We start from the raw sequence: 25,276 nt of genomic DNA, 5'->3' as shown, positions 1-25,276 counted from the left end.
CTCCCATCATCAGCTCTGTAAAAAAACATCACTGTGTCCAAGTTTTGATATCGGTATCATGAAGGAAAAAATGGTTATTGCAACAATTATTGATACACAAATGATCTCTCATTTAATAGCACTGATTTGTATCAATTCTGTTGATGATCCATGAAGTTGAAATCTAGCTGAAGCAGGTATTATTACTATTCTATGTCCACCATGCTACTCTCTCTGAATGCTTGCACATGTGGCCTGTTTGAGGACGTATTGGTGCTAATGTGCCTTTGGGCTGTTCCCATGGCAGCAAACCCAGCAGGAGATTAAAAGGCGTCTGATGGCGTCTTCAGTGGTTCCTCTGAGCTCCCTCTTGTCTCTTCTCACCGCCTCCATTAAATCCCTTGGTGCTTAACATATTTGCTTTGATGTGCGCTACTCCGCTCCTGTTTTCTTCTTTTTTTTGTGCTGTGCTCAGATGGCTAGAGGCCACTGTGAAGGTCAGAAAAAAGAGGGATTGAACAACTAGTAATGCTGAAAACTATGAAAGAGTTATACACGGGGTTCATGTTTTCCCTTGGATGTGTCTGCCTGTAGACCCCAGTGTTTGGTGATGACTGGTTACCCCAACTCTCGTCCAGCTCTTCTGGATCTGGTCAACTCCTTCACCAAGAACGTAGGCCTGATGATCTGTGGTCATATTCGAACGGTGAGGAGATTCTTCTTCTTCTTCTTCTTCTTCTTCTTCTTCTTCTTCTTCCATGCGACTGATCTCATGTGCAGCCACACTGCTGCTCTGTCTGAGCCAAAGCACTACATGCTTTCAGGAAAGTTTTCATTATATTGCTGAAGTGAATATTTGTGTTGTATGATATTTCAATTAAGCAGCAGATAGCCTAAAGTAAAGTGCACAGTGTACGTTTTTGCTAGCTAACTATTACCATGTGGGAAGTAGCTTGATTGAGCATGCACATACTAATTGAGGAGCTTTAATGAATCTATTCCCGTATATAGTTTATTCTAAAATATTTATTTTATGAATAATTTGTTCACTTTAAACCCTGAATTTGTACACAAACTCATAGTTCATCCTGTTTATGGCTCTCTCAATTGTCATTCAATCAATCACCAGTATTACTCATATTAAGTAGCAGTTGTAGCAAGAGTAAACTGTGATGGAGAACATATCTTATTATGAAGCATCTATACATAAATATAAATTCATATTGGGAGATATACTGACATTCATCTACTGATCAATATTTTCTTGCTCTATGTAAATTCATTGTTTATGAATTCTATCCTCATCATCACAGTTGTGTGATTTCTTACCTGTCTTTGCTCTCACATAAATGAGCACATCAGTGGTGATGCGAGTGACGCGTTTGTTCCACTCCCGTGTCCTCGGTGTAAAAAGCCTTTTAACAAATCCCCTGCCAGGCATAGCTGCTTCACAATGGAAGGGCCATTTTGAGTGGATGAATGCAGGCTCTGTGCAGTCCAGCGGCTCCCTGGCTCCGTAGAACACACCGTCCTCCACAAGTGGCCTCTGAACCCCCCCCCCCCCCACACACACACACACACACACACACACACACACACACACACACACACACACACACACACACACACACCCCACCCCACCTGCTTCTATTGCTTCCAAGTTAAATGATGTAAACCTCGTCAGCTAATGGCATTACATCCACTTTCCTGGCTGAAGAGCAGCTTTCCTTCGGAAATAAACAAAGTCCCCGACAAGGAGATTCAGGGCGGCACTTTGTTCTACAGGTTGAATTCTCCCGTCTGTTATCTGATGTACTGTTATATGTGCCGGCTCACCTTGTTAATGTGGAGCTGTAGGGCTTTGGGGTTGGTTATATTTGCTGTGTGTGTGTGTGTCTGTGTGTGTGTCCACAGGGCTACAGAAGACCAAACTTCAAAGAACTGGCCACAGACCAGGCCCGGTACCAGCGCTGGCTAATGAAGAACGAGACCAAGGCCTTCTACTCTCCGGTGTTCGCCGAGGACATGAGGCAGGGTGCACAGTACCTGCTCCAGGTATGAAAACGGCTCCCTGTCAGATGGATCCAGCCTCTGTTGCTCTGGAGGGCATCGCTGAGTAAAGGGCTCTGCCCGTAGCCGTCTACGCTTTCAAGCCTCGAGTGGCGAGTGCCAACAACTAACAGCCAGCTGTGTTGGCTCAGCGTCCTCTTCTTTGTTGGTGTTCATAAGCACATGCTTCTAATGGCATGCGTTTCACAATTGTTTAAAAGAAATGTTGCCAACGAGAAGCGTTTGAAGTTGTTTTTCCAGGTCGAGGATAGTTCTATTCATTGTGTGAGAGGCCGTAAACCTTATTGAGTCAGTCAGTGTATGTCCTTAAACTGTCTCAAATGATCTCAGTTAATCTCAAATCAAATCAATGTAATGTTCATTTTATAACCCAGTACCACACACGTTGTCTCATTAGGCTGCGTATGAACATATAAAAGAAAATAGAATTTAAAATAAAAGGCCCTCGCCAACAATGTGCTTCTCTTGATGCTCCGCTGTTTTTGGCTCTCAGCTCAAAGCCCACTCATATGGACGATATAAATCTTCAGCTCACATATTTATTGTTTCCTTTTTTTAAAGGGTTCTGTGTTTTTTTTTTGTTTTTTTTATCAAACACAAGAAGAATTGTTCTTAATCCTAAAATGTTTAAATTTAACTAGATTTATAGCTCTTAAACATTTGGTTGTGTCCTGGTGCACTGTTCTTCTGGTGAGAAGTGAAACCAGGTTACAGAAACGTTTTCTTATTTTAATTTGAATGGAAACAATGGACCTATAAAATGGCGGTAGAGCTCATAGTGCTCACAGAGTCGAGTCATACTCAGAGTTTCCATCTCAAATGTTAAAAACTGGCAGCGCTAACCAGCCTGAGAGCGACTCGCGTAAGAATTGGCACCATGGACCGGCTGAACGGTCCAACAGAATGCCTTCACTTTTCATTTCCTGCTCCAGAATGAACTATGATCACTAGGAATGTGTCCAGCCTTGGAGTGAATTTGTTTTCAATTCTTGCCCCTCTCAAGGCGGCGGGCCTGGGTCGCCTGAAGCCGAACACCCTGGTGCTGGGCTTCAAGAACGACTGGAGGGACGGAGACATGATGAACGTGGAGACTTACATCAGCATGATCCAGTAAGTGGAGCTCCTTCAAAGAGACCCACTAAGCTGGAGTAACTCTTACAGATGTATTATGGTGCATGAATACTTCAGCAGGTGGACATTCTCTGAGAGAATTCAGCCCATTCAGTCGCACCAGAATCATGTTTAAAAAACAATGTAATAGAAAAGGAGGTAATGTGGTCAAACAGGCCCATACATACATATAGTCCTCATACGGTAGGTTATAGTATGTATTAGTTCTATTTCCTTAGTCTTGATTCAGGCGGTTGAAGGGTTGTCTCAAATTCTGCTGCTATTAAAATTCCTGACATCATTCATCTAGTTACTTGATTCAGTAAAATAGATTACCACAAGCTAATTGGTTAAAACCTGAAGCCATCAGGCCCCGTGAGGGTCCTGGGCTCTCATGAGGGTCCGGGGATTCCTGGGCACAGACTCTTCAGACACACTCAGGAGAGCAGTGTTGGTGAAAATCCTGTTTCAAGTCATGTGAGACTGAGTGAAGGGCTTAAGCTGAATGAGTTCCTGATTGTAAAGTGTGGGGATTATGTTATTAGAGCCGAAGGTCAGAGATGGTTCAGCCCGACAATATTAAAATCACAGCTAATACGCTCAGCAATGCGCCCTTTACTTTCCATCCAGCGAGCAGTTCAACCTTCACGTGTTTGAACCTGCTGTTGGGTGTGTGCGGTCCTCTCAGCGCTGCTTATTTGTCTCCTTTTTAAAATGTCTTTGCTGGTGTCTGTTTAGTTGTCCCGCTTCATTCTGTCCGCCGCTGATATGAATCTTTTTCTCTTCTCAGCGAGTCCTTTGACTTCCAGTTTGGTGCTGTCATTCTGCGGCTGAAAGAGGGACTGGATGTGTCCCACATCCAGGGACAAGGTATCTAACACATGCATCCAGACACGCGTCCAGAGAAGGGTTTGTGATTTTGGCAGTTGTCTTCAGAATCAAATTGATAATCAACACAGTTTATAATGATAACACGAACAACTGAAGACCACACTTCACACGTCCATGAAGTTCTGAACCTTTATGGACGTGTGACACCAAACAGCTGAAGTGTGTTTTTCATGAGTGACGGGTTACAGCAGAGGCCGGTAGGGGTCAAGCTCCAAAAATGCTGGATCCTACATTTCCCATTATGCAACAGTATCTCTTGTTTATTTCATCAGTGTGGGCTTAGAAACACATTTATAACAAACTGGTCGGTGCGATAAATGAAATTACCGCTTCTGCACCTGTGAGAAAATAACTTTGAGTTCTTTGAATGCGAGAATTGCAAGGAGAAGAAGATCACGTCTGCACTTCTCTCTCCCTCCCTCCCCCCCCAGGGGGAGAACAGTATGTATAAGCATTTATAAATTAATGCACTGAATCACACATCCTGTTGTACAACCCACAAGTGTCGGTACAGCAGCAGTAAGAGCAGTCACCTAATGATCTGTAACTGGATGTGTGTGTCAGTCTGTGGGACGCTCAAAGTGTTTTAGTGAGCGAGTCTGCATAACAGGGACTCTAAGAACGGACTACTGGCCTACAATGAACCGCTAAAAACATCAAAGGATCCCAGTAAGACGCTGTAGTTTTAATACTTTAAACCTTTGTATCAATTCATAGTTTTAATAATACAGGAGCATGTGCATAAATAATTATCATTAATATATACATACTATTAATACATACAAGCACAATATGCCTTGGCTAGCAGCTGACTTTCATCAGAATGACTCTGCTGTGTTCATCTTGATATAGAAACAAGAAGATAATGGTTTGTTGTTGTCTGGTTAAAGGAATACTTCACTCTTTAAATGATCATTTGTACATCAATGACTCACTCTCTCTCACGCCTCCACACTGAACGAAAAAAAACAAAACAGAAAGAAAGTCTTGATGACAAACTCTCACACAACTTTTATAACGGTATAATCCAAGAGTCATTTATCCAGTCGTGTGCTCGCTGCTTCCCAAACACATGCATCGTCCCTAAAACCTTAAACCGTCCCACGTCTGTGTGAGCATGGGACGGTTTTTAAATGCTAAGCTCCCCTCAGTAACACCAATGTCCAGTTGCATGTTTCTGTAGTTCCAACAACTCGTTTTTGTGCCGGATACATTAATCATCATTTAGGTAGATAGAAGTATCGGATCAGACATGGGCCGATATCCAATATTAAAGGAATCAGATAAGGGCCAAACTTGATTGGGACATCCCTAATTGAGTTGCATTTTGGGAAATGTAGGATCCGGCGGTGTTTGAGTCCTCGAGACTTTCTGGAAGTGAAATGTTAAATCACTGGAGTTACCCTTTAATTCAAAAGAGATGCTGTTTATCACTTAAGATGCTGATTAATCATCTATACATGTGTCTGATTTCTAATTGTTTGCTTGTTTGGTTTTTTCTTACCCCCACACTCACTCGCTCACTCACTCACTCACTACTTCCCACCATCTTATTTTGCCTCTCCTTGTCTTATTTCCTCCCAGATGAGTTGCTGTCCTCTCAGGAGAAGTCCTCGGGGATGAAAGACGTGATCGTGTCCATAGATACCAGCAAAGACTCTGACGCAGACTCATCCAAGCCGTCGTCCAAGGCCACCAGCCTCCAGAACAGTCCGGCTATGCAGAAAGGTCAGCCTGCCTCAGTGTACACACACACACACACACACACACACACACATAAATATGTATATAATAAAGCACTCATATGCCGTGTGTTTGTTACTCAAACACCAGTTCAGGTCATGACAGAGGAACGGCAGAATGTGAAAGTCTCAAAATAAAACGACAAACATCACCCCAAAAAACCTCTAATCCAATTTTAAGAGGAAGGCTTATCATCCAGGAAACCAGTTTAACACCATTCTCAGAGACCCCTCTTAATCCATCAATGGCTTCCTTTATTGTGCCTCTACACACAAACATACACACCCACACACACTCAACCACACTGCCCTGACAGGAAGTCGCCTCAGTGACCCATGACTCCAGTCGTCCCACTGGGCCCAGTTTGTTAGTCCACACACACACACAGACACACAGACACACACACAGACACACACACACACAGAGAGAGAGAGAGAGAGAGAGAGAGAGAGAGAGAGAGAGAGAGACGCACAACTCTGAGCAAGCAAACAAAGAAAGTGTTCCCAGATTGGAGCACCAGGCGTCATCGGGTCTGGATTCAATTCGATGATTTGGTGTTGATATTTATAGTTTCTGAAGCTTTTTCATGTGTGAACTACAAAGCCCTGTACTACTGCACGCAGTACATTTCAGGTCAAAAGTTTAGGTAACGATATTAAATCTGTAAAACAAACCGCCCTAACAAAACACCGTCCATTTCTATCACTCTACTCATCAAAGTCACAGCTGAGACGTGTGTTTATAACACAGCCAAGTTTCTGTTCAGCTCCGCTTCTTCCATGTTTACTGGTTATTTGATAAATTCTTTTCCACGGCACTCGCCCCATAAATACCACAACATCGCTGTGTCATCTGAACAGAAATACCAATTGTAATTGCTTCTGCATGTTTGTTTTTATCACGTCTGAATACTGTCTTTGTGATGTAGGGACAGGCATGTGTATGTGTATGTTGGTAGTGGTAATTAATGAAGGGGCCACACGCATTGAGAACATGCCGGACTGGTGAAGGTAAGAGAGGCGGCGAATGGAAGATGAATGCCTTGATTTGGGTAATCCTCTTAGTCCCAGCCTGAGCTCCGACTGTACCTGGGCCCTCATTAAGTCCCCCCCTCGTCGGTCTGCCTCTCCTCACTGTGTGGGACTTTCATTGTGATCCAACCCCAGTGTCTTTGAGAATTAGAACTGATTCATGCGAATTTGATACCCTTCACATGTCTGTGCGTACCAAAATGAACCAGTTGGATTTATCTAGAGGGTCCAGAGATAAGAGGGAACAAGTTGAACTCTTTGTTCAAGTCCCTGCCGGCCTTCTTGTTTTCCATGAACCTCAGTAGCCTGTTAGCATGCAGCATTATAACCGTAAACTTTCTGTTGTACTCAACTTCATATGGAGTCCGGAGCGAGAAACCTTGGTTGTAAGCTGATGACACATCAAATCAACATTTCACCTCAATTCTTCGTTGTTGTTTTCTCTCCTTTTGTCTCACGTTTCCCAGATGAGGACGAGGACGGCAAAGCTACGACTCAGCCCCTGTTGAAAAAAGGCAGGAGATCCATTTTATTGTGTTGCCTTAAAACCTTTCTTTCTTTCTCTGCTTTGTTTTTTTAATCTTCATCCCCGTCCATCCGTCTTTCTATCAGCTCATTTCTCACTGTATATTTAGAATTGCTCTTGTATTAACACACCGTCCCGCTGTCTCTTGTCTCGTGTCTCTGGCCCGCTGGCTTTGAGGAATAACCTTTAGTCTTTTCCTCTCTCTCTCCTGCTCTCCTGTTAACAGCCGCCAGCTTGTAGCTCAAGCCCAGTCTCTGAAGCTGTGCTGTTTGATAGTGCCTTTAACTCAATCCAAGTCTTGAGTATTTAATGTTGTGAACGTGTGCCAACATTTCAATTTCCTCCTCCTGTCTTCGGTCTCTCTCCCCTGCTGCTGCTGCTGCTGCTTCGTGTCGCTCTGGAGGAGACGGTTTGTCTCTGGTTTTTCTTTTCCAGGATGAAAACTGCTCTCCTGTTTTCATGTCTCCAGCTCCGTCCAGCTAACCCTTGAGCTGCTCTCCCTCTTTCCTGTTGATGGTGTTTCCCCTGTGTTCATTACAAAGAATGAACCTACACGTCACAAGTCTAGTTTCCAATATAGAAAACTTTATGTACCTTTTTAAAAGAACAACCCTTAAGGCCTTTACACACCGGGGGGCATGACAATAAACAACACAAAAATGCAAAATATTTGCCTGCGATTTATATATGTCTAAGGCTTTTATTGTGAAAGGTAAGAGCGGTGGAAGTGGATCTGGTCTGAGCTGCCTTTGCAAAGGTAGGAAGCAGTAATTAAGTCTGTTTTTGGACTAAGGAGCCTCTGTGTTATTCACGGTGTAAAAGCTCGTTCTGAAAAAGAGCGTCGCCTCCTAATGTTCCTGATCTGTGTGACAATATTCATGACGAAAACAATGGCTAGAGGTCGGCAGATATTCTGGTGGGCAAATGTTGGTAGTAATAGAGTGCTGCGCAGAAATCCCCTCAGGCTTTATTTCAGGCTTCTAACCAAAAACACATTGACTTCTAGACGAGGGAACTGGAAGGACTCATTCCTGCAGCACTCTGTTCAGTTGCAATGTACCATTTAAAAAAAGAAGTGGTCAGTTGTTGTACTACATGTTGTACTACAGAATGAAGACACGGCATCTGTCTTCCTCTTACAAATGAAAAGTTCCATTCATAAACAATAAAAGTCACCCTCGTTGAATTCAGTACGCTTCCAGATCAGACTGTTCCAGCATGACTTTTTCTGGTTTGACAAGTAGCCTACGGTGGCTAATGCTGGTTAAAGTTAGCAAACTTTAGATGGATATTACGTAGTAACTGAGTCAGTGACTCTTCACATAAAGACATCCGTTAATGACATTATCATTGTGTCTCATTGTTGCCGACCATTTTCCAAAGCATTCCTTTTTCACTCTGTTTTCTGACTCGGAGGCAGCCGTTGTTGTCCGTTCATCTCGGCTCACCCTGAATATGAACTGGTACTGAAACAATTAGACAAACATTTATTTATGGATCGCAACTGTCTCTGTAAACGGTTTGTCATTGAGAATCCAGTCGATCCAACGTATTGAGCTCTGGATAATTGACAACTGCTCTCTGACCTTTCATATATTTCATTCAGTTCATAAAAAACAATATACCCAAGGTAAAAGCAGAGACAAGTCTATAGCTGGTCATCTCTTTTCAGTAATAAAAAGGTGTTTTTCATACTGCAGTACCTGTGGCTGCCTGGAATCAATGTAAAAACCTCCTCTATGAAATGATTCATAAAGCTGAAGATGAACAGATTTCCTCAGAGCTATGGGTCTGTGACTTGCCCCTCCTTACCTTGATGCTTTGAAAAATGTGCCGAAACAAGTAGAACTGCTGGTGCTGGAGGATGTTTTTAACTCCATAGAAAATAACAACTGTAAAATCCATACTCCTAAAAATACAAACCTGCAGGGGAAACACCGATCGCAACTGTAGAGCTGAGGTTTGATGACTTGCCTTTTAGTTTTATAAGTATTGTGTGAGATGTCATTAGTGGTTACCATCATCGCCAATAGTCTTACTGTTGCTCAAACACGAGGCAACGTAATCCTACAGACACTGAACAGCTAACAGTCCATGAACTACACACAGTTTGTCCTTTGAGATGTTTGCTGTTCCACTCTCAGGACTCCTACCAGGCCAGCAAAGTCAGTAGAATCCCTATAGCTGACTTCTGCCATCTAAATGAGCTTTTGCTGTGTTGGTGTCATTTGTGTGCGCAGACAAGAAGAGCCCGACTGTCCCACTGAATGTGTCCGACCAGAGGCTGCTGGAGGCCAGCCAGCAGTTCCAGAAGAAACAAGGGAAGGGCACCGTTGACGTCTGGTGGCTGTTTGACGACGGAGGTGAGTCTGGGGGATTGGTCCCATCAGGTTATCCATCCAGACCCAGTAGATCAAACATAGAGGCAACGCATCCGTTTCCTCTGCACGAGGACCAAGGAAGCCAAACATTATTCTTGTTTATACTAGCGAGACTGCACAGCTTGTTTGTTCTAGTCTAGTCTGATCTAATTATTTGAGTTTGCAACCATGCAAACTCAAATAATTCTGTTGGCAGGTAATGCGTCTTACAGCTTTGTTCATAGTCATAAATGTGGTGTACAAGCAGTTATTATGACTTGGCAACTCATAATTATGTCATCTGTATCCATAGAAATAAATACAAAAAATAGTTTTGGGGTGAAAATAAAATATATATATATATACAATGAGGCCAATTTTGGCTAAAAGGATCTGTGTGCATGTGATTAGACTTTATAATAATCAATATTGCTGTTGAAGACCACAAGAAATGGTGCTTTGAGACCGAGAGAGAGGTGGGGTTGCCAGGCTTTATGGCTTCAGCCATAAATGCACAATGGACTTTTATGTTTTACATGTTTATTATTAAAAAAAAAATGATCTGGCGATTAGGAAATGTGTGCTAAACCTTTTTAGTTCTGACACATCGGCTGCTCCTTCTCCAAACTATCGTTATATATGTATGTATGTATATATATATACACACACATAAAAGCCACTAACACGGTCAAGCTGTTTGGATGGCCGCTGTCAACAGGTCGGCACGGAGCTCTGAAAGCAGTGAAGACAGCAAATCAATCCCCAGCTGTTAGGAAGATCTAATCTATTAGTGAGGCGTTGATCAGTGGAGCCGAAGGAGCCAATATGTTGACGTGACTCATTCTTTACTGGCACAACGATGCTGGCCGTCTGTCAGCCCAGCGGGGTGTGAAGATGTGAACAAGACCAGGGGCATGACTCGTGTGTTCAAGACACTGTGGCGTGTGACACTTCAAATCTGGCTCATCGCCGTCACGTCAGCTGCTCCGACGCTCGGGCTGAGCTGTCGTTTCAGAGGCCGGTGATCTCGCTCTGGATGACGACGTCTATATTCTCTACCTTTTGAACATCCACCCAGTGAGAGCCAGCGGGTGTTTAGTGTTGATGTGACAGAAGCTCCGTGCTGAGAAGCCGTTTGATGTGTCCCCTCCAGGTCTGACCCTGCTGATCCCCTACCTGCTGACCAACAAGAAGAGGTGGAAGGACTGCAAGATCCGCGTCTTCATTGGAGGCAAGATCAACAGGATCGACCATGACCGCCGAGCGTAAGTACTGCGACTCCTCCCCATCCGCTATGTCCTCCGCTGAAGGTTAACATGAGTAGATAACATGGTATTATAGCACATATACCAACAGCAACATGTGGTTAACCACTCCTGCTGGTTAAAATGAACTCTTATTGAGTCTTTTGAGATTATTACATAAACCCTTTTGATCGCTGCAAAAACTAAAAGAAATACTACTGCGACGACATACAATGTTGATGTTAATGATAATCATAATTATAGTGATAATAATAACAGTAATAATAATAATGAATTATACAAATTATTATTAGTATAGTCATTGTTATAATTATATTAAATTATCACAAATATTTATTATTACCAAACTTTAAAAATATATCATTTTAGCATACCCTATGATAGCCCTGGTGCGTATGATTATAGATTACTGCCGTTTTATTCTGCCCATCATGTGTACACGCACACACGCACGTGCTTTCCTTTCAGCACCACACTCCTCTCCTCAGATGGATCAACACTGACACTGGGTTTGTCTGCAGCACTACAGAAGCTGTATGTTCTGTGGATGTCTGTTCACATAGTGTCCTGTGAATGCACATTTTTACCGGACAAATGAATGTCAGCATGAATAAGATCACTCATGTTTCAAATGTGGTGCAAATGTACAGTAAAATCACTTCAAATGTCACATCAATGTGCTACAATGTCATTATAGCTGAATGTAATGCTGTAATGAGTCTATTGGTAGTCTCCAAGTACCGCTACGTAACAAAGCGAATAGACGCATCCAAAGCCAAGCAGCGGCTGGTGTGACCAGTGTTTTACGGTGCTGCGGTCTTGTCCGTCCTGCACTGTCGGTGTCCTGTTTTCACGCCGTGCCGTTAACGGTTCTACATTAGTTCTTCACTGTGTGAGAAAATGTGAACCCTACCAGTACGGTCCTTTTTTTACAGGAGGATGCAAAATAGACAAACTAAGTAGTGGAGCCATCTGTTTGGACCAACAACACATCAAGGGAACATCCTGTCTGCTTTGTGGTTGTATTCCCTCTGGATTAAGTCCTAATCGGAAGATAGTGTGCAACCACAAGCTGTCATTTCCTTGTTATTGTGCGGAGAAGCTTTTCCCATCAAGTCTCCTTACTGATATGAAGACATGTAGAGTTGACAAACTTATTTCAGTGTTTTTATGTTAATTGATGTTACAGTAAAACCCTTTTTAAAAATAGCTTTCTTTCCTACAGTGAATAAGAATATTGATGTCAATCTTATCTCATGAAATGATAAGCATAGCTTAGCATGAAAGGGCTAGCCTGCCTCTTTCCAAAGTTTAAAGAAGAACTGTACCGACACTGCTGGAGCTCTATGATAACATGCAGTATCTTGTATGTTTAATGAATGAACGGAAATGTCAAAGTTACACTTTGTGGTTTTAGGCTGAGTTACTAGCCGGAACTATTTTTACCCACAACGGTGTATCCATCCGCTGGGTATTTCTGTGCATTTCTCCAGCTATAGCATGAGTCACCAGATATATACATGGTGAGCACTGTTATTCAGCTCTGTGCAGGCACAATGGTTCCACACCAGACAACCTCACTCTGAGGACTTCAGGAAGCTGCACAAATCTGCCTGTTGTTCGCCAAGAAATAGGTCCATCAAAACCACAAATGATGGTTAGTCAGTCAGCGGAGGAGGAGTTGATCAGTATCCTCCATGTCCGACTGTCCGTCTGCATGTGGGCGTGTCCTTCACATATCTCGAGAACCGCTCCTCCGATCTATTTCACACTTAGCGGAAGTGTTGCCGGGAACTCACTGTGTTGAATTTGAGAGATAGCCAATTATCGCTGTCACGACTTATGTATGTGCTAGCTAATAATAAAGGCTAGAGATGACTAGCATGAATCACTAAAGGTAATATATCATTCGGCCTGTATATACACCGACCTCTAACAGACCGTACCATCCAGTCCAGCCAGTTCTAATCAGAGCCATTAATGCATTGATCATGTTCTAACTGCAGTCTGGTCAGTGATGGCAGTGATGATAGGTTGTCTCTTGTGTTGAGCTGTATGCTGCTGACAGAGATGTCATCTGTTGGGAGACCAATCACAGGCCAGGCCAGCTGCTTCCAGTCTTTATGCTAAGATAAGCTAACCATGTGCTGACTCCAGCTCTGAACTTAACACACAAGCTTAATATCCATAATCTCATCTGACTCCCTGAAAGAAAGCAAATGAGCTTATTCACATGTAATAGGATGTCATTTTTCCAGTAGGCATGTCTCACCCCCCCTCACCCCCACCCCCACCCCTGTCTGTGTCTCTCATTGTCCCCTACAGCTGCCTCCTACCTCCTGTTGTTGGATAAAATTAGCTTGGTGCTAGCAGCCGAGCCTTTTATCTCTGTGTGCGAGTGCACAGTTCTACGTGCACTTTGACATCCCCTTTGTGTTTGTTTACTCTAAAACTACAAATTGACCATTTCAACCATTGAATGGACTCACATTACAACATTTTACCTATAGGAAAGTAGTTTCAGTATGTATTTGATAAAAATCTATTTTAATAATTTTCCCCCTCATGATTTGTGATTGTACAGGAGCCTGTATTGTGTTAACCTTTCCTGCCTTCTTTAATTCATTCACTTCAGGGTCACTTCATCCCAAAAACATTATTTACCTCAGCAGAACTCACTTTAAATACTTTATATATATTTTATTTGGCTGAAAATCACACATTTGAGGTTATAAAATAAGTGTTATCAGCTTCTTTGAAGTCTGAGCTAAAGGAAATGAATGGCATACAGAGAATGCCACAGTGCTCCCAGTAAAGCCTGTCCCAGCTGCCTCCACCCTCCCGGAAACCCCCGAGTCATTTAAAGCAGCTTCCCCCGGCCTTCAGGAGGACTCGGTGCTGTTATCTCTGTCCACAGCACCGTGGATTGAAAATGTATTGCGGCTGGTTTCCAGTATTTTTCTCAAAGCTCTATTATTTTTTTGCAGGATGGCCACTCTGCTGAGCAAGTTCAGGATAGACTTCTCAGACATCACCGTGCTGGGAGACATCAACACCAAGCCCAAGAAGGAGCAGTAAGTCTTCAACCATTTTCACAATCACTCTTCAGAAGTATTTTTAAGTTTAAGTTTTTAAGCAAAACCAGTTTTAAAAAGCTTCAGAGTAGAAGCCACTGTAAGTGATTAGTGAACGAAATCAGAACTTCAGTAAGAGACGACAGTGTGACATGATTCTTTTGTACTGCTGTGGACCTGAACACTATATTATGAGACATTTACGTGTGTCAAGGGAACGGGTAAGCATTGAAGAAGTGTTGAGTTGGCACTATTGTCGGAGCAGGGGGCATTAGTGAAGGCTGCTTCTCTCTGTTGACCCCGACCGCTAGAACAAAACCTGCTTGACTCTTACAACCTCCCCAGTTTCATTTGGAAGTGAAAACAAATGTAAACGTACTTTAAATGTCCGTTATCATTTTCCAGCACGTTGTAAAATTGGGTGTATGCACATCTACATTAAGTAGGGGAGGTCAAAGTAGCTATTGAAGATTGAATGGGTGTCTACAGGAGACGGATGGTATTCAATTCCAAAAAAGTCATTTTTATAACCTGGTTCACACAGTTTTTTGGGGGTTTTTTGGAAGCTGCTTTGTCATTAGCTGTGTTTCCATTCACATATTTAGGAGTATTTTGAAGTAGTGTGCAAACCGCAAAATTTTATTGAACTAAATGGGATATGGAGACGGCTTCAACAAATAAATTCCTGAATATTCCAATAAAGCAAGTTTTTGTCTCCGGACGTCAGTAGAATCAGACGATCGGACCAATGAGCTCAGGTTACATCTGTCTGCTTTTAACAGAAAACGATCATATTTAGATGACATCAGAAAGGATTTGCTGACCAATAAACGGTTGTCTGGTATTCTCCACATTGTTCATGTGGATCCAGAACAGTTTTGCTTCATCTTTTCCGGCTGATTACAATTAATTTGCAATGAGGGATTATTTGGTAACATTTGAGCTTTTTCAGTCTAACTTTAAAATAAAGGGGTTTGGACCTGACAGTCTTTGTATTGATAGCGCCGTCATAATTGATAAAAACGATGGACAAATCCACAGAAATAAGACTCAAGGTACCGGGTTAGGCTTTTAATCTGTTTGATTTGGCCGTTATCTCATCTTCTGTTGTCACATCAAAACAAACAAAAGAATTGAGTGAACACAATCTAAGTGTGTTCTTTAAGGCTTAATGCCGCCTGGCATGAACTAACACGAGGCTGTCGTTGTGCAGCGTGTCGGCCTTCGAGGAGATGATCGAGCCGTATCGGCTGAAGGAAGACGACATGGAGCAGGAGGCGGCCGAGAGGCTGAAGGACAGCGAGCCCTGGAGGATCACCGACAACGAGCTGGAGCTCTACCGCGCCAAGGTCAGCACGTTTCCTACGTCACTCCGTTTCTTTTCATTTCAGGAGTCTAAAGACTTTGTCGATGCTGAACAAAGTTCCGAATGATTACGTCTCACAAAAGAAGCAGTCAGTGGAGTGAGAAACCTCAGGTTTGTTTCAGGTTTTGACTTTGACTTTAAAGCTCATTTTAATTCGTTGACCATTTAATCGTTTGCGCAGTACATGATGAGGCCTCTGCTGAGCCAGAAAGTTTCTGGCCTAACAAAGCTCTAGTCCATTCAGAGTGCTGCTGCCGGGGTTGTTATCAAAAAACTAAAATGAGTGAAGATAGAACTCCTGTTTTATGCAACCTACACTGGCTCCCTGTATCTTTTAGACTTGGTTTTCAATGCAGTAAATGGCCACGCCCCCTGTTATATCACAGACTCCCCATCGTTTTCTGATCCTCCAGGAACCCTAAGACTTTCACAGCTGCCCTTTAAACTGTTCCCAAAGTCTCCACGAAAACCTCTGATTCTACTTCCAGCCAAATGTATGACTTGCTGACTCACTGGGCAGTTTTATACAACGAATCAAAACGCATCGTTTTAATATTGCTGTTTTAAATCTTATGATTGTTTTGGTAATCATATAAGATTTAAATTGTCTTCGTGTATGTGTGTGGTTTTTAATCTGCTGAATTGTAAAGCATTTGTCCTGTGCCTGAAAGTTGCTATATACATCAAAATCATTCATACTAATCCACTGAGCCCGATGTGGCCGGCTCTACAGACAGAGTAGAGATGGGCCACTGTGGCTCTGATCGGTGCTGCTCGTGATGGCTATCTGGTAAGCTGATACCTGAATGTTTCAACCTTTACCTCTGTTTGTTTTGCTCCTCAGACTAATCGTCAGATCAGACTCAACGAGCTGCTGAAGGAGCACTCAAGCACAGCCAACCTCATCGTCATGTAAGCTGCTGCGCTCTCTCTCGCTCTCTCTCTTTCTGTGTGTGTGTGTGTGTGTTTATGTAAATAACACAGGTGGCCTTAGTTATAGTAATAGTCTCCTCAACAGTAGTTAAGCTCTGCTGACGCTTCTTTAAAAAAATATAATTAGTCACCTCAGGAATGCAGGTTTACATATGCAAGTGTTTTCTCTTTCTTTGCTTAACTGTGTCATTAGAGTGAGTGTGACCCCATAAAATGTCTGAAAGCCTCCACCACCACCCCCACAATAACCACCAATGTGTCTCGCCTCACTCTTCACCCCCCTTTCCCTCCGTGTGTGTGGCCGGTCAGCTTTGCCTTGCAAACTACAGTCCCCTCAATCATTTCAATGACACCACTGCATTTGCACAAAAGGCCTCTACAAAAAAAAAACCTGAATGTGACTCGACTACTGCTGAAAGCACACCTGCCACCTGGTAGAACCTGTCTCATCCTCGGGGTTTCCACAGTTCACCTGGCAAAATGAAAGGATTGTGACCATGATAGCTTTCCAGAGCAGTGAAATCCTGTCTCATTTCAAAACCTCCCAGTAGAGTACTGGGCACAGTAAAAACAGCTGCTCAAATATACAAGTGTGCATTCACACCTGAACCACTCTGCCATTATGACCCTCACTGTGGTCAAATCCGTTCATCAGGATTTAAGAACTCTGCTGCCCCCTTCTGTCCGCGGTTATCAAGTGCACCCAACACTTGTACTGCCGCAACATCACTCCGGTAACACGGCGGCAACCCTGTCTAATGATACCAGAGACATCTGTGGGTTCACCTGGGCTGGACCAAGGGGAGAAAATTATACATCGTTGCATTCTAGGGGACTCGTTGATTGGACACACTTTTTAATGATGAGGACGTGATGAACTGACAAAGTCAGATACCACCAGTGGCGGGCCATGCACTTTATACCTGGGCCTACTACAGTTGAACCTCCTCCTAATAACCTCATTATGACGCCACAGCTACAGTTATTATTTGTTTCTAGGGGTGTAATAATACACGTATTCGTATTAAACCATTCGGTATGAGGCTTACGAACCGATCAATACGTTTGAATAATACTAGTGCATTTGGAAAATGCAGAAGCAACAAATCAATCCAGCAACACTGCAGCGCTACAGCACGTATTCCACCACACACTAAGGAGCACAAGCCATTCAAATATTATTCACATCAGAAGGACCAATATTAACCATATCATAAAAACGACACGATAGACAAATGAACACAGTAGTAACGCTACTGCAGATAAAAACAAAGCAGTTCACTTACCAAAGCTGCTGTTCACTTAAAGACAAAGTCCATTCTCCTTTCTTTATTTACGAAGAGTTTAATGACGCGTTGTACAGAACATCGGTGCGGTTCAGTTCCAGCCAGAGGTCCTCCTGCGGACGTGTTTGTTGATTTGTAGATCCACTCGGGTCTCAGCAAAAGTTTTCAAAAGCAGCGTAGCTTGTAAGTGTCCGACCGTGCTATGGTGTCTTGTTGCTGCCTTGGTTAGCAAATCTAGCGTAGCTCCAAACACCAAGACACTCGGTCGCAAATAAAACGCATTCTTAGCCATAAAATGTGCAACGCTTCTCCGGCGCAGTTGGCCAGGAATACCGTTCGTACAAATCCTTTTCCTAGCTGGGTCAGGGCTGCTAGCTGTGGGGTTAGCCAACCCTTTCTTACATGTCCAGCTTTTCTGGAAATGTCCTTCTCCAGAAAGGCGTTGCCAGTAACTCCCAAATCCGTTTCTCCTCCTTCAGCCATTGAGTGTTAAAAAAACCAAGCTACATCAAGCAAAACGCTAAAAGTGTCATGTCAATGTCATAACTTCTTACATATCTTTCAACTTGAACTGTTACTACTACTACTAAATTCTGCTAGCTAGCTTCAGATTCACAATTGTCACGCTAGCCCACTGACCAATCACACCACACGTTAATTCTGACGTACTTAGCAGGCTACCTAGACAGCGCTGACACGTCAAAGAATACGCCCAACGTGTCAAACTAAAGATCTAATTGGTTGAAGACTATGACAATCAAAAATATCGTCCTCATTTACTTCCTAGTGGGCATCAAGCTTCTCTTCTTACCTAGAGACATAGAGGTGAAATCTGATTGGATAAGAGCTCTACTTAAAACAAGCTGCACTGGAAGCAGCGCTGCAGGCTGGAAGACAGTAGCTGTGCAATGAGAAAATAAGCTAATGGGGAAAAAATATTACAATACATGTAGTGTATTTATGAAAAATTATAAAATAGCTATAACTTTGTGATTCTGTTTAGCCCAGCAGAGAAGGCTTAGCTGGCAGTTTTAAAGCCATAATTTGTGATGTGGGATCTTAAATAGACTGCTTCATTTCAAGGGGTCTTAAGCCAAAGGGTTGGGAACCACTGTTGTTGGGACAACCTTCTCTTGAAAACATTTATTCAAAATTTCAAACATCTTGACATGCTTAGAACAAACTAGTTTTTAGGAACATGTACATGGGTGACCGTGGCTAAGTGGAGAGCAGGGCCACCTTTCAATCAAATCAGAGGGTCGGCGGTTCGATCCCCAGCTCCTGCTCTGCTAGTCTCATGTCAATGTGTCCTTGAGCAAGACACTTAACCCCAAAATTAAGCTGCATCTACGTAGCTGCGTCTACGGTGTGTAGATAGATACTGAATTGTAAGTCGCTTTGGATAAAAGCGTCTGCTAAATGACTGTAATGTAATGTAGAAGAGGTACGTGTCTATGCCTAACCTCAACCGTTGGAGGTCAATGTCTAACCAACCGTTGGAGGTCAATGTCTAACCTCAACCATTGGAGGTCAATGCCTAACAACCATTGGAGGTCAATGTCTAACCTCAACCGTTTGAGGTCAATGTCTAACCTCAACCATTGGAGGTCAATGTCTAACCTCAACCATTGGAAGTCAATGCCTAACAACCATTGGAGGTCAATGTCTAACCTCAACCATTGGAGGTCAATGTCTAACCTCAACCATTGGAGGTCAATGCCTAACAACCATTGGAGGTCAATGTCTAACCTCAACAGTTTGAGGTCAATGTCTAACCTCAACCATTGGAGGTCAATGTCTAACCTCAACCATTGGAAGTCAATGTCTAACCTCAACCATTGGAGGTCAATGCCTAACAACCATTGGAGGTCAATGTCTAACCTCAACCGTTGGAGGTCAATGTCTAACCTCGACCGTTGGAGGTCAATGTCTAACCTCGACCGTTGGAGGTCAATGTCTAACCTCGACTGTTGGAGGTCAATGTCTAACATCAACCGTTGGCGGTCAATGTCTAACCTCGACTGTTGGAGGTCAATGTCTAACCTCGACTGTTGGAGGTCAATGTCTAACCTCAACAGTTAGTACTAGTACCAATGATTTAAAACAAAAGCAGCCCTGCTAACAATCTCCTCCCCTCTTTGTCTTGCAGGAGTCTGCCACTGGCCAGGAAGGGCGCAGTGTCCAGCGCTATGTACATGGCCTGGCTGGAGGTGTTGTCCAAGGACCTGCCTCCCATCCTCTTGGTTCGCGGCAACCACCAGAGTGTCCTCACCTTCTACTCTTAAATACACACAGAGAACAAAGGTTTTTAAGTCTCACATCCACTTCTGCTGCCTCTGGGAGCAGACACGCACACAGACACACACACACACACACACACACACACACACACACACACACACACACACACACACATCCCTGCTCCAGTCCAGACCTAAGGTGCACCACATACACTCCAGAGACGGTAGAAAACACAGCCACTGATGGAAACAACGCTGGTAATGTGAATAAAAATGAAGGAAGTGATATTGGTTGAGATGTGTAAAAGCCCCTCAAGTGATAGGAGTGTGGAGGGGTGGGGGATTGTAAGGTTGCCCACTCTGCTCCTTTCTTTCTATTTATTCCAAGATGTCTGGGTTTTTTCTCTTGTAGCTCTAGTTTCTTCTATTTCCTCATGACATTTTTTCATTTTTGACAAAGTTGATTGCTCTCAGGCTCCAAAGCAGTCACGCACAATGTTCTCATTGTCGTTCTCATAATATGGAGTATCTTGATGTCATACTCGTCGTGTTAATTTGACCTTTTCTTTTTCTTTCTTTTTTTGTGATGCAGCAATAATCACCCTGTTGTTATCGTTAAACTTTGGGAGAGAACCATGCAGAATGCTTTGCAACACCCTCTAAAGCCTTATGGATGTGCCTTCCAGTTGAATCAGATGACATAATTATAATCTATCCAGATTGACAATATTACCTATTATATTAGTGGATACTAGTTAGTTTTATTGAGTTTTAAATGTGATTCCTTCTTAGTTGGAGCATTGTATTTATGCGAGTGGATTGCATGGATTTAATGAAGGGTGTCCACTTGATTGCATGAAGACTTTCTGTCATTTCTCTTTTCACTTTTTACCCTAATCAATATGTTTATTTTGGGACATAGCGGTTTTTATTATTTTGTATTCACCTTTTGAGTCTTCCTTTTTAAAGCTGTTGAATATTTACGATGGCCTCAGCTATTCGACACATGACGCAGTTTGTCTTTTAGGTGCCGTGCCTAAAAATGTTTTTATGGGTCTTAAATTTAAGGTCTTGTTTGTCAGAAAAGATGTGAACGTAGTTTTCCCACTAGCCCCGGCAGGTGGAGACACTCTGCTGACTGACTGAATGAAGTCTTTTTTTCTTTTTTTTTAACAACTTGCGTGTTTCTGTATCCACATGTATGGTTCTTCCCCTGAGAAAGAAACTGCTCTACCCAATAAGCTAGCTAAAACCTTGCCTTAACGCTAGAACTAACGATTGTCACGAGTTCCTTTTCTCTTATAAGCCATACTGGCTGGACAGTTTGTGGGTAAATGCAGATAGCGACCCACTGGTTACATGTCATGAGAAGTGTTTCAGCACAATTGTTCTTCTTTACTGTATACGCATCCTTATTTTCTTCCCGTAGTCCACCTGCATTAGTCTGTTACATCGCTTTCTGTGTGCTGCTGGCGAAGTGGGCAATCAACAGATAGTAACGGGCATCACTTTGCCAGAGTTGGTGCCGCAGCAGACTTGTTGCTTGTTTGCCGTCTGCTGGTCTCCCGTTCCTACGAAGCCTTTGATGGGCAGAGAGAGCGACCGACACACGAGCTTCACACTGGAACACTTGCTGGCAGGAAGAATGTGACTTTAGATTGTGTCATAGCTGAGTGAACATATACCTCTATGCATATGAGCTTGTGTTGCGAAATTCCTTGTAATAAAAGTCCATGTCCATGTGAACGGATCTGCTGGCCTCAGTTGATGTGAAGGGCACGTTAGGCACCGGCTTGTAGCCTTTTTAAGGGCACCGCGGTTCCATTTCACTATTTTAAATGGGTCAACGGTTCTACTATGGTCATATAGAGATTATTGATTTGAACAGTTGGTGTGGATTATTTTCAGATGACAACACAGCTCTGACATCGTCGTCCCAAATGTGAACTGGTTTCTGCTGTTACAAAACGACAACTGCTACTTTTTGGAGCTCTAAAGTTGTATTTATTCCAAAGGTGCGTTCAGAATGAATGCAAAGAGAAATCTTAGAAGTCTAATCATTGCTTATAAAATCAGTTTAAAGGAGCACCAGAGCCCTATACGGCGTCTCTGTCACTCCTCCACAGCCCACAGTCCAAATATGGTCACTTCTGCTCACTGGTTGCAAAAAACCAAGATGGTGACGGCCAATATGCCGAATTTAAGGCTTCAAATCCGTAGTCTACAAAGCAATGATTGACGTCAATACGACTACGTCCACTTCTTATATACAGTCTGTGGCTAAGACACATCGGAGTAAAAAAAACTTATTTCCAATTCATGATAATAGAGAGACAACTAAAAAAACAAGTTGTCTTTAGAAAATCAATAAATGAAACAGTTGAGCGATATAATTGACGTTAAGTAATGATTTGTTGTCAGTCTGAACACACCTTAAGGTCAGTGGTGCACATAAATGTTCTATATGAGTGTGTAGCCCTGCAAAATGAATACTTCCATTTGATTCTGGATAACATAAGAGTCCACCGTATAAACAGGAAAATGTTTTTTTTAAAGAAGATAACTGCACAGCTCGTTGTCATGAGCGTACACTGGACCACTTCCACTGTACACTTATGACAGCAGCTAACAGGAGAGTAAATCAATTCAAAAGAAAAGCTCGATCATGGTTCTAAGTTACAAACTGCCACAAAACTAATGGAATAAAACAGGGTTCTATTTACTTCTAATGTACTTTTTATTTTTCTGCGTTTCTCCCAAAAACAGGCAGTTTTTAGCATTTGTCTCGTTACTTTCGTGTACTCTGTCCTTTACTGTATGCAATTTCAAAATAGGAGTGTGAACAAAATGCTTAGGTTAGCTGAATGTACTGTATAATAATGAACACTACCGCTTGGAGTTAGCATTCGTAGTCTCCTGTTTTTCATCCTGTATATTTCCTGCATCGGTTGCGGTTGGCGCGGTGCGGAACACCGTTAGCCTTCATGCAGCTGCATCCATCACCGCTCTGTGCTTCACCTGCAGAATGTGTAGGCCGGGACTTTGACGTGCATACCCATGTGTGCACATGTGATAGTTGGTAGTATATCAACACTAACTAAATGTCATGCTCACCAGTGTATTGAATACACCCTTGAGTTCTTTCCAGGTATGTGAATAGCATGTAGTGGTGGGGAACTGTAAACCTTCTGATTGAAGGCCCAGTCAAAGACGACCCCTGGTTGAGGTCTAGCGTCCGATAGTGTCCCCCAAAACCTCCTCACAGCTCACTGTTGGTGTTGGTAGAGGTCTTTGGATTGGGTTTGGACCCAATAGGAGAAGAATTAAATGTGGTCGACCCAAACGGTCCAATCCATCCGGTATTACATATGTTGACAAACAGATCTGGATACTGCCCGACCCAATTGGAGTGAATCAAATTGTATTTGTTGCACCCGTACGTGCATCTACTGTTAACGTATTGAAACTGTAAACGCGAAGTAAACGCGAAGTATACTCGGCCCCATCTAGGGACTGAAAGTCAAGACGCCTACCTCTGCTGCTTAGATTTTGTCCATTTAAAAACTTTAGGAAAGCGCGGCACTAAATCCCAGAAGCGCCACTCTTAATTGGCAGCGGCATTCCAGAGTCGCAGTTCGATTGCTGTTTGCCAACGTTGCATCACTTCTTGTTGGTACAAAATGGTGAAGTCCATTGATCTGTTGCGTGCCAACGACTAAAACAAGGTTCTGACCTTTGGGGGCGCTGTCGTGCACTATGACAAAGTCCAGGAGTGTGTCTTTAAACTCCATTCATTTCACAGCAGGAAGCACTCCCTCTCCCTTACTGTTACATAGCAACAATATTACAAACAAGAACACGGGTTACTCTATATTTGTACATTAAAGAATCTATATATGTATATGCCTATATATATATATATATATATATACACACACATATAAATGTATTAGTCTGACCTGGAGGGGATCTTTGTCTTTGATATGTCATTTAATGAAACAAAAAGACCTCCTGTCCATGTTTTACAACCAAATAATAATGTTTGTGTGACTTCATTTATCTCCCATTAAAAGCTGACGATGCTACTGTTCTACTGAACAAACCAAATGTCACCTGTACTCATATTGTCAGCCACCATGTCATCATTTGATATCTCCTGATCATCACATGTATTTTTTCTGCCAAAGCCAACCCCCCTCCAGTCCCCATCTGCCGTGTGTCGAGCCATGATGGTGGATGGTGTTGTACACACTGCGGACGTAAACTAACCTGTAAATAAACTTCGTAGTCTAATGGCATAAATTCAGCGAGTGGAAGAATTATGTCGAATTTCAATATGGAGAAAGATATTTATTTTAGTTCAGGATTTTCTCCACATTCTGTTTTCTTTTTGCTATATTTTTGGTTTTGGTTGTAAGTTAATTTGCATGTTGATTTTTTTTCTTTTATCGTTTCGTTGCCTTTTGATTTTAGCAAATTGTCTTTTTTTTCTCTTTTTTGAGTCTGTGTATTTCTATCTTTTCAATGCCTTTTGAATAAAAGACATTACGTTAAAAACATAAAGCAGATCAAAGCTGTTTTCACACGAGCGTGGAGGGAATCGACCCAGCCGGTTGAAGCAGTAACGTTTTGATACACTGTACTGTTAACAGTCACAGATATGCTTTTTCTAACATTTTAACATTTATGATTACCAATACTTTGTACATCTTTATTGCAATAAATCAATCAAATGAAATCTGTTCCATTCGTAGTGTCCTTTTGTGCTCTGTATACTGAACAGGAAGGCTGGGGAAAGGAGTGGTTACAATATGTTTAAAGCATTGTTTTTTTGCCTCCTAAAAACAATTGCTCAACATTGTTTGATTAACTTTACAATATGCACCAAAACAAACTACAATCAAGACCATTTTAAAATGAATAATTTGCTACGTTGTTAGTTTGTTTTATGTAAAGTGCAAACAAAAGCTTTTTTAAGTGAGATTTTATTTTAATGATGAAAAATAAACAGGACATTTACATATGTTTACATATTTATTTAGCATCTCTGGTGGTTGTTTATTTCTTAAAGATCACATGTCATTATCTTGTTCATCAAACGAGTCAGTGGACTTGAGATAATGGGATCAAAATATTTACTGCAACTTCGACCGCTCTTGGTCCAAGATCCAGTGTTCAGGATCTAGTGGCACACAGCGAACGTGAATGAATGACTTTTGTTTGACTGGTTTTACTTTGACCCAAATCGGCTTCATTTCTCTGTAGAGCATCTTTGTTTGTTACTCTGTGTAAAGGAGCCGAAAACATAGTTAGGAATATTATATTTCTGCCAATAGAGCCCCAATGAAATCCTGCACACTGTGCCTTTAAGGCTTAAAGATGACTTTGCATTCTTATCTGCT

General features: G+C 42.4%; 1 protein-coding gene across 2 annotated transcripts in view; it reads left to right on the top strand.

Annotated features, from left to right (window-relative positions):
- slc12a2 (solute carrier family 12 member 2) overlaps positions 1-24,612 on the top strand; it is a 61,696-nt gene extending 37,084 nt beyond the window's left edge. The window contains exons 16-27 of one of the 2 annotated variants that reach the window (XM_068706101.1): positions 574-685; positions 1,894-2,034; positions 3,053-3,159; positions 3,950-4,029; positions 5,635-5,778; positions 7,292-7,339; positions 9,591-9,713; positions 10,864-10,975; positions 13,963-14,049; positions 15,263-15,398; positions 16,260-16,327; positions 19,784-24,612. In XM_068706101.1, the coding sequence (XP_068562202.1) occupies positions 574-685; positions 1,894-2,034; positions 3,053-3,159; positions 3,950-4,029; positions 5,635-5,778; positions 7,292-7,339; positions 9,591-9,713; positions 10,864-10,975; positions 13,963-14,049; positions 15,263-15,398; positions 16,260-16,327; positions 19,784-19,919 (1,294 nt within the window). In that variant the 3' untranslated portion in view covers positions 19,920-24,612. The remainder of the gene's footprint in view (positions 1-573; positions 686-1,893; positions 2,035-3,052; positions 3,160-3,949; positions 4,030-5,634; positions 5,779-7,291; positions 7,340-9,590; positions 9,714-10,863; positions 10,976-13,962; positions 14,050-15,262; positions 15,399-16,259; positions 16,328-19,783) is intronic. The other variant, XM_068706102.1, reaches the window with a different exon arrangement.
- The last annotated feature ends 664 nt before the right edge of the window (positions 24,613-25,276 follow it).

This window comes from Cebidichthys violaceus, unplaced genomic scaffold (genome assembly GCF_023349555.1).
Source record: "Cebidichthys violaceus isolate CVI_PGR_0920_01 unplaced genomic scaffold, fCebVio1.0.p SCAF_12, whole genome shotgun sequence".
In the NCBI taxonomy this organism is placed as follows: Eukaryota; Metazoa; Chordata; class Actinopteri; order Perciformes; family Stichaeidae; genus Cebidichthys; species Cebidichthys violaceus.
The sequence above is the reverse complement of the archived record's forward strand: the minus strand, read 5'-3'. Positions and strand labels throughout refer to the sequence as shown.